We start from the raw sequence: 9907 nt of genomic DNA on the forward strand, positions 1-9907 counted from the left end.
CATCTGGTCCTGGACTCTTTTTGGTTGGTAAGCTATTGATTATTGCCACAATTTCAGATCCTGTTATTGGTCTATTCAGAGATTCAACTTCTTCCTGGTTTAGTCTTGGGAGGGTGTATGTGTTGAGGAATTTATCCATTTCTTCTAGATTTTCTAGTTTATTTGCATAGAGGTGTTGTAATATTCTCTGATGGTAGTTTGTATTTCTATGGGATCGGTGGTGATATCCCCTTTATCATTTTTTATTGCATCTATTTGATTCTTCTCTCTTTTTTTCTTTATTAATCTTGCTAGTGGTCTATCAATTTTGTTGATCCTTTCAAAAAACCAGCTCCTGGATTCATTGATTTTTTGAAGGGTTTTTTGTGTCTGTATTTCCTTCAGTTCTGCTCTGATTTCAGTTATTTCTTGCCTTCTGCTAGCTTTTGAATGTGTTTGCTCTTGCTTTTCTAGTTCTTTTAATTGTGATGTTAGGGTGTCAATTTTGGATCTTTCCTGCTTTCTCTTGTGGGCATTTAGTGCTATAAATTTCCCTCTACACACTGCTTTGAATGCATCCCAGAGATTCTGGTATGTTGTGTCTTGGTTCTCGTTGGTTTCAAAGAACATCTTTATTTCTGCCTTCATTTCGTTATGTACCCAGTAGTCATTCAGGAGCAGGTTGTTCAGTTTCCACATAGTTGAGCGGTTTTGAGTGAGATTCTTAATCCTGAGTTCTAGCTTGATTGCACTGTGATCTGAGAGATAGTTTGTTATAATTTCTGTTCTTTTACATTTATTGAGGAGAGCTGTACTTCCAAGTATATGGTCAATTTTGGAATAGGTGTGGTGTGGTGCTGAAAAAAATGTATATTCTGTTGATTTGGGGTGGAGAGTTCTGTAGATGTCTATTAGGTCTGCTTGGTGCAGAGCTGAGTTCAATTCCTGGGTATCCTTGTTGATTTTCTGTTTCGTTGATCTGTCTAATGTTGACAGTGGGGTGTTAAAGTCTCCCATTATTAATGTGTGGGAGTCTAAGTCTCTTTGTAGGTCACTCAGGACTTGCTTTATGAATCTGGGTGCTCCTGTATTGGGTGCATATATATTTAGGATAGTTAGCTCTTCTTGTTGAATTAATCCCTTTACCATTATGTAATGGCCTTCTTTGTCTCTTTTGATCTTTGTTGGTTTAAAGTCTGTTTTATCAGAGACTAGGATTGCAACCCCTGCCTTTTTTTGTTTTCCATTTGCTTGGTAGATCTTCCTCCATCCTTTTATTTTGAGCCTATGTGTGTCTCTGCACGTGAGATGGGTTTCCTGAATACAGCACACTGATGGGTCTTGAGTCTTTATCCAATTTGCCAGTCTGTGTCTTTTAATTGGAGCATTTAGTCCATTTACATTTAAAGTTAATATTGTTATGTGTGAATCTGATCCTGTCATTATGATGTTAGCTGGTTATTTTGCTCATTAGTTGATGCAGTCTCTTCCTAGTCTCAATGGTCTTTACATTTCGGTATGATTTTGCAGTGGCTGGTACCGGCTGTGCCTTTCCATGTTTAGCACTTCCTTCAGGAGCTCTTTTAGGGCAGGCCTGGTGGTGACAAAATTTCTCAGCATTTGCTTGTCTGTAAAGTATTTTATTTCTCCTTCATTTATGAAGCTTAGTTTGGCAGGATATGAAATTCTAGGTTGAAAATTCTTTTCTTTAAGAATGTTGAATATCGGCCCCCACTCTCTTCTGGCTTGTAGGGTTTCCGCCGAGAGATCCGCTGTTAGTCTGATGGGCTTCCCTTTGATGGTAACCTGACCTTTCTCTCTGGCTGCCCTTAACATTTTTTCCTTCATTTCAACTTTGGTGAATCTGACAATTATGTCTTGGAGTTGCTCTTCTCGAGGAGTATCTTTGTGGTGTTCTCTGTATTTCCTGAATCTGAATGTTGGCCTGCCTTGCTAGATTGGGGAAGTTCTCCTGGATAATATCCTGCAGAGTGTTTTCCAACTTGGTTCCATTCTCCCCGTCACTTTCAGGTACACCAATCAGACGTAGATTTGGTCTTTTCACATAGTCCCACATTTCTTGGAGGCTTTGCTCGTTTCTTTTTATTCTTTTTTCTCTAAACTTCCCTTCTCGCTTCATTTCATTCATTTCATCTTCCAGGGCTGATACCCTTTCTTCCATTTGATCGCATCGGCTCCTGAGGCTTCTGCATTCTTCACGTAGTTCTCGAGCCTTGGTTTTCAGCTCCATCAGCTCCTTTAAGCACTTCTCTGTATTGGTTATTCTAGTTATATGTTCTTCTAAATTTTTTTCAAAGTTTTCAACTTCTTTGCCTTTGGTTTGAATATCCTCCCGTAGCTCGGAGTAATTTGATCGTCTGAAGCCTTCTTCTCTCAGCTCGTCAAAGTCATTCTCCGTCCAGCTTTGTTCCATTGCTGGTGAGGAACTGCGTTCCTTTGGAGGAGGAGAGGTACTCTGCTTTTTAGAGTTTCCAGTTTTTCTGCTCTGTTTTTTCCCCATCTTTGTGGTTTTATCTACTTTTGGTCTTTGATGATGGTGATGTACAGATGGATTTTTGGTGTGGATGTCCTTTCTGTTAGTTTTCCTTCTAACAGACAGGACCCTCAGCTGCAGGTCTGTTGGAGTACCTGGCCGGCCGTGTGAGGTGTCAGTCTGCCCCTGCTAGGGGGTGCCTCCCAGTTAGGCTGCTCGGGGGTGAGGGGTCAGGGACCCACTTGAGGAGGCAGTCAGCCCATTCTCAGATCTCCAGTTGCGTGCTGGGAGAACCACTGCTCTCCTCAAAGCTGTCAGACAGGGACATTTAAGTCTGCAGAGGTTACTGCTGTCTTTTTGTTTGTCTGTGCCCTGCCCCCAGAGGTGGAGCCTACAGAGGCAGGCAGGCCTCCTTGAGCTGTGGTGGGCTCCACCCAGTTCAAGCTTCCAGGCTGCTTTGTTTACCTAAGCGAGCATGGGCAATGGCGGGCGCCCCTCCCCCAGCCTCACTGCCGACTTGCTGTTTGATCTCAGACTGCTGTGCTAGCAATCAGCGAGACTCCGTGGGCGTAGGACCCTCTGAGCCAGGTGCGGGCTATACTCTCCTGGGGCACCGTTTCCTAAGCCTGTCAGAAAAGCACAGTATTCGGGTGGGAGTGGCCCGATTTTCCAGGTGCCGTCTGTCACCCCTGGAAAGGGAACTCCCTGACCCCTTGCGCTTCCCGAGTGAGGCAATGCCTCGCCCCTGCTTCAGCTTGCGCACGGTGCACTCACCCACTGACCTGCGCCCACTGTCTGGCACTCCCTAGTGAGATGAACACGGTACCTCAGATGGAAATGCAGAAATCACCCGTCTTCTGCGTCGCTCGCGCTGGGAGCTGTAGACCGGAGCTGTTCCTATTCGGCCATCTTGGCTCCTCCTCCTTGGAGATTTCTCTAACCACTCTACTTATAATAGCCTACCCTTCAGCATCTACCTTACAATTCTGTCTGTGGCTAAGCCAAATTTTAGGATTGAAATATTATTATTAATTGCAAAGATTTAAGAATTATCTTTAATATTTTTATTTACTAAAAATATTGTAATAATTGGCACTTTTAAGCCAAGCTTACTTTTATTGGGGAAGACATACAGAACTATATCTTAAAGTAATTGTATAGCTTAATGAATTATCATAACCAAAATGTCTGATAAACCAGCACCCTGGTCAGGAAACAGGACGTAGCCATCTCCCAAAAAATATCCTTGCATGCCTCTCTCCAGTCATAACCCCTTCCATGCCCTGATTCATTAACTGCCATCCTGACTTTTATTATAACAACTTCCTTGCTCGTCTTTTAGTTTCAGCACTTAAGTATGTGTCCTTCATTATAATTAAGCATCGTTTTGCCTACTTTTGAATGTTTGGAATCAGATAGTATATATTCTTTTGTGTTTACTTCACTTGATTCAATGTTGATTTTTTAAAGACGGATCCATGTTGCCCTATGAGGCTGTAATTTGCTCATTTAGTTTACTATATAGTATTCCATTGTATGAATATACCACAATTTACTTGTCCATTTTATGCTGATAAATGCTTGGGTTGCTTCACTTGGGCTATTAAAAATGATGCCACGAACATGTTTGTACATGTAACTTCCTACACATATGTACACATTTTTGTAAGGTATGTACCTGGAAGTAGAATTGCTGGGTTTTGGGTATAGAATCTTGAGTTTTTATGGATAATACCCAACTGTTTGTTCAAAGCAGTTGGGTCAATATATACTCCCACCAATAGTATATCAGCATTGGCATTGCTCCACTTCTTTGCCAACTCTTGCTATTATCCATCTTTTTAAAAATATATATTTTTTTAATTTTTATTTCTGTACTTCAGTGGATGCAAATATTCATCTTTTAAATTTTAATTGTTCTTCTGGGTGACTAGTGGTATCTTACTATAGTTTTATCTCTGTATTTCCCCTGATTACTAATGAAGTTGAGCACCTTTACATATGTTTTTTGGCTATTTGGATATTCTCAGTTGTGAAATACTTGTTCAAAATTCTTGTGCCCATTTTTCTATTAGATTGTCTATTTCTTATTAATGTTCTAAATATTTGAACAATAGCAATTAAATGTGTTCAAATAGCTTCTCCCATTCTGAGTTTTGTTTTTCTATTATTATTATTTTTTTTTGGAGACAGTTTTGCTCTGTCGCCCAGGCTAGAGTGCAGTGGCGCCATCTCGGCTTATTGCAAGCTCCGCCTCTCGGGTTCACACCATTCTCCTGCCTCAGCCTCCCGAGTAGCTGAGACTACAGGCACCCGCCACCGCGCTCGGCTAACTTTTTGTATTTTTAGTACAGATGGGGTTTCATCGTGTTAGCCAGGATGGTCTTGATCTCCTGACCTCGTGATCCACCCGCCTCGGCCTCCCAAAGTTCTGGGATTGCAGGCATGAGCCACCGTGCCTGGCCTGTTTTTCTATTATCTTTAATGATATCTTTTGATGAGCAGTTGTTCCTAGTTTTGATGTAATACAATCTATCAGTCTTTTCTGTAAGGATTATTGCTTTGTGTCCTGTTTAAGACTAGGATCCAAAAGTCAAGAAAATATTCTATATTCACACAGGCTTGTAATCTATCTGAAATTAACCTAGAGTATATGAGATAGGGGCAAAATTTAATTGTGCCAGGACCATGTGTTGAAGACTGTTCTTGCCAAGTGTGATTCCTATAACATCCCCATTTAACTCACCTTTTGGGCTTGTCCAGAATCAAGTTGGTCTTAGAGGATAAGTGCAGATTATCAAATTTAAATAGCTGGTGGCTCTAATTACAGCTGTTCTTCCAAATGTAGTCTTATACTGAAGCAAATCAACATACCTCTGCGTACTTGATATCTAGCTCTTGATTTGGCAAATGCTTTTTACTCTATATTAATTTGCAAAGGCCACGAGAAGCAACCACAGCCACAAACTTCCACTTTAGGACTATATCTTACTTTAGGACTCTATGAACTTTCTGAATCTGTGTCATAAACCAGTATTCAAGGACTTCATTCATTTTAGCGTCTCACCAAACATGCTGATTGAACCTAGTGAAAAGAATGTAGCAAACACCCTAAATGCCTTAGAAGACACTTATCAGAGGGAGGGAGATAAACCCCAAGAAAATTTAGAAGCCAATTACCTAAGTGAAGTTTTTAGGGGTTTAGTGTTTTAAGGCATATCTCAGAATATTCCAGTGTGAAAGGTTACTTACCGTACCTTGTACTCCTACCATTAAGGTATGAAATTTCCTAGGTATCTTTGGATTTTGGTGGCAATATATCCCATATTTGAATGTATACTCTGACCTATTTACTGATTAATTCTTGGAGTTGCCTGTTTTGAGTGGGGCCCAGAGCAAAATAATAGGCTACACATCCAGACTGTGATGAAACTGCCCTGCTACTTGGGCTTTAAGACCCTTAAGATCCAATGGTGCTCTATATAGTTATGGCCTATAATTATGCTATATTAGAGAACTCACAAGCCCAACAGAGCCTTAAGATTTTAATCAAAGCCATGCCCTCTTCTGCAAATAATTATCCTTTTTTTTTTTTTTTTGAGACAGAGTCTCCCTCTGTTGCCCAGGCTGGAGTACAGTGGTGCGATCTCGGCTCACTGCAAGCTCCGCCTCCTGGGTTCACACCATTCTCCTGCCTCAGCCTCCCGAGTAGCTGGGACTACAGGCACCCACCACCACTCCTAATTTTTTGTATTTTTAGTAGAGACGGGGTTTCACCGTGTTAGCCAGGATGGTCTCGATCTCCTGACCTCGTGATCCACCCGCCTCGGCCTCCCAAAGTGCTGGGATTACAGGTGTGAGCCACAGCGCCCGGCCCCTTCTTTCAAAAAAGAGCTCCTAGCTTGGTACTGGGTCTTAGATAAAATTGAACAATTGACCATGAGACATCAATTGAACATGGAGCTACATATCACAAACTGGGAATTACTTTATTCATGAAATTGTAAAGTTGGGCATGTGCAGATGAAGTAATATATATGAGATCAGGCACAAGTGGGTCCCAAAGGTACAAATAAGCTGCATGATCAAGTGGCTCAGTTATCTATAGTAGCTACTCCTTCTGCACGGCTTCCTCTTTCTCAGTCCACACTGAGGATCTTATGGGGAGTTCCGATAACTTGATAACCAAGGAAGAAATATTTCAGGCCTGATTTATGGGTGGTTCTTCACAATATTCTTCACTTTAGCAATTTCGACTCCAATCTGGAGTGTCTCTGAAAGACAGAAGTCAAGAGAAATTTACTCAGTGGGTAGAAATTTGAGTAGTAATTCTGGTTGTGTACCTTCTCTAGGTAAAGAGATGCCCTGAGGTATAGATTTACAGTATTTCATGAGCAGCAGCTAACAGGTTGACCAGGAGGTCACAGACTTTGAAGAACAAAATAAAAGGACGAATGAAAAGGAGATCTGGGACAGAGGTATATGAATGGAGTTCTCAGGCTGAGCACAAAATGTGAGGATATTTGTGTCTCATGTGACGTTTATCAAAGGGCAACCACCGCAGAGAAGGCCTCCATTAATCAAATAGATGAGTTGAATCCTCCAGTGGATGTTAGTCAGCCTCTTTCCCTAGCACCCCAGTGCTTGCTTAGTGGGCTCAGGTACAAAGTAAATACGGCAGCAGGGACAGAGGTTATTCATGGATTTGACAACATGAAATTCCCCTCACCAAGGGTGATCTTGCTAACCTGCTGAGTACCTAACCTGCTAAAAACAAAAACCCATAGTAAGCCACCAAAAAGGCCTCCCCTCCTAAAAAACACCAGCTATCTGGTGGCTGATTAATTACATTGGACCCCTTCCCTAATGGAAGGGCCAGCTAATTGTCCTTACTAAACTGATACTTCTGGATATGAATCTGAAGTTCCTTCCTATAATACAACCAACTATGATCCTATAGACATGATATCCCTCACAATATAACTTCTGAATCAGAAACTCATTTCACAACAAAATAAATGTAGCAATGGATGAAATTCATAGGCCTTTCCATGTACCTAATCATCCAAAAGTGGCTGGCTTGGTAGAATATAATGACCTGTTAAGACTCAGTTATGCTGGGTGTGGTGGCTCACATCTATAATCCCAGCACTTTGGGAGGCTGAGGCAGGCAGATCACTTGAGGTCAGGAGTTCGAGACCAGCCTGACCAACATAGTGAAACCCCATCTCTACTAAAAATACAAAAAAATAGCTGGGTATGGTGACATGCACCTGTAATCCTAGCTACTCAGGAGGCTGAGGCATGACAATCACTCGAACCCAGGAGGCGGAGGTTGCAGTGAGCTGAGATCGCACCACTGCACTCCAGCCTGGGTGGCAGAGTGAGACTGTCTTAAAAAAAAAAAACTCAGTTATTAGTCCTGGTGGGAGACAAGCCCCTGAGAGACTTCAGTGCTATTATACAAAATGTAGCATATAGTTTGAACCAGTGATCAGCATACAATTATATTTCTCCCATTGCCAGAATACATGGGTCCAGGAATCAAGGGATAAAAACAGGACTGATTCCTCTCAGTAGTATACTTAATAACCCTCTCACAGAATTTCTAATTCTCATTCCTGTAAACTCGGACTATGCTAGTTTACAGGTCTTAGTTCACAAGGAAAGAATGCTTCTACCAAGGCACATAAAATGGTTGAAATGAATTGAAAATTGAGACTGATGCCTAGATATATTAGGTTTCTTATGACACTAAACTAAAAAACAAAGAGATCCCTGTATTGGCTGGGATGACTGATCTAGATTATTATTACGGATATTGGGTTGCTGCTACACAATGAGGTCAAGGACCCCAGGGGAATCTCTGGATTGCCTCTTAAGACTTATTTAATAGTGAAAATTAATAAGCACCCCAACTACTAAAGACTCAGACCCATCCAGAATGAAGATTCAGCTACCCTACTAGGTAAAGAACACTTGCCAGCTGAAGTGTTGGCCAGGAGCAATGAAAAATTAAGTAGAGGAGGAAGTTACAAATATCAACTACAGCTTCATGACCAGTCAGAAACAAGTACCAAAGTAGTTGTGTAAATGTGCTTCATTGCTTGTTCTAAATATCTTTGTATATAGTAACTATTTTTTTCTCCCCCCCTCAAGCCGTAGGAGTACAAGGAATGCCACTAATACTAGTGATAGTGAACTTTACAGTTTAATCTTCAAGCTACAGAATATCTAGGTGGGATTGTGACTAAACTAGAAGAATTAACACCAATAAGAACAGTAGTAACTGGTGGGGCTGTTTCTCCCCTTTCTGAGGGAATGGTGAGTTTTCGTAAACAACAGAGTTAAATTTACATAGATAGAAGCATAAAACTGTTATTGCTGCATAGAAGTTTAAATATGGGTAAAAGGATGTGTGTGTGGATGCTTAATAGCTGAAAGTAAGCGTACTGGTTGGTTATTTTCTGTGGGCACTCAGCCCTCTCACCATTTCACACAGTCATCCTTCTATAGTCAGCTCTGTTCTCCTGAGGCTGAAATTCTGTGATCTACTTTCCCCAGACTTCCGTGCCAGCTTGGTTCCTGTTAGGCTTGTCAACAGAAGGCACTTCTGGGAGATCAGAAGGTAGCACAGATAGCACTGTGATCCTTGTTGGCAGTTGGTATAGCGGCAACAGGGGTGGAGTGATTCCAGATTCGAATGGACCAGAGACAGTGCCTATTAGCAATTTTAGCTCTGGTCTAGGCAGCATTTGAGCAGACTCCAATAGCGCAATAGCAGATATAGGCTATTACAATGTCTCCAATAGTGCAATAGCAGATGTAGGCTCTTAGCAGTTTCTAAACTCTGAGCGTCTCACCCTCCTCCTTTTCTTCTCTTTTATCCAGCCCCACTCCCTCTCCTTTTAACTCTTACAGCCTTTTTAATTTGTAATCAGTCTGTTTTAAATTTACCGTTTGAAATGCCTAGTTTCTGATTTCCTAACTGGACCTTAACTGATTAACCATCCCTTGAACTCTTACATTTTTCAGTTCCAGAATTTTTCTTTTTTTGAGATAGAGTCTCACTCTGTCACCCAGGCTGGAGTGCAGTGGCACGATCTCAGCTCAGCTCACTGCAACCTCAACCTCCCCAGCTCAAGCAATCCTCCCACCTCAGCCTCCTGAGTAGCTGGGATTACAGGTGCATGCCACCACACCCAGCTAATAGTTTATGCATTTTTTGTAGAGACGTGTTTCATCACATTACGCAAGCTGGTTTCGAACTCCTGAGCTCAAGCAATCTACACACCTCAGCCTCCCAAGTTCCTGGGATTACAGATGTGAACCACCACAACCAGCCGATTTCTATCGCGTTTTTTCTGCTGTTTCTATCTTGTCTCTTCATGCATCCAGTTACCTCTGATCATTTGTGAGATACTGAATTTTAAA

At 41.7% G+C, this 9907-nt stretch overlaps 1 protein-coding gene across 1 annotated transcript in view; it reads right to left on the bottom strand.

The window, feature by feature from the left end:
• Positions 1–6439: 6439 nt before the first annotated feature.
• The window catches only part of TLCD4 (TLC domain containing 4), a 178809-nt gene continuing 175341 nt past the window's right edge, over positions 6440–9907 (bottom strand). Inside the window, exon 8 of the mRNA XM_054485831.2 lies at positions 6440–6747. Coding sequence (XP_054341806.1) covers positions 6717–6747 — 31 coding nt within the window. The 3' untranslated portion in view covers positions 6440–6716. The remainder of the gene's footprint in view (positions 6748–9907) is intronic.

This window comes from Pongo pygmaeus, chromosome 1, assembly GCF_028885625.2.
Source record: "Pongo pygmaeus isolate AG05252 chromosome 1, NHGRI_mPonPyg2-v2.0_pri, whole genome shotgun sequence".
In the NCBI taxonomy this organism is placed as follows: Eukaryota; Metazoa; Chordata; class Mammalia; order Primates; family Hominidae; genus Pongo; species Pongo pygmaeus.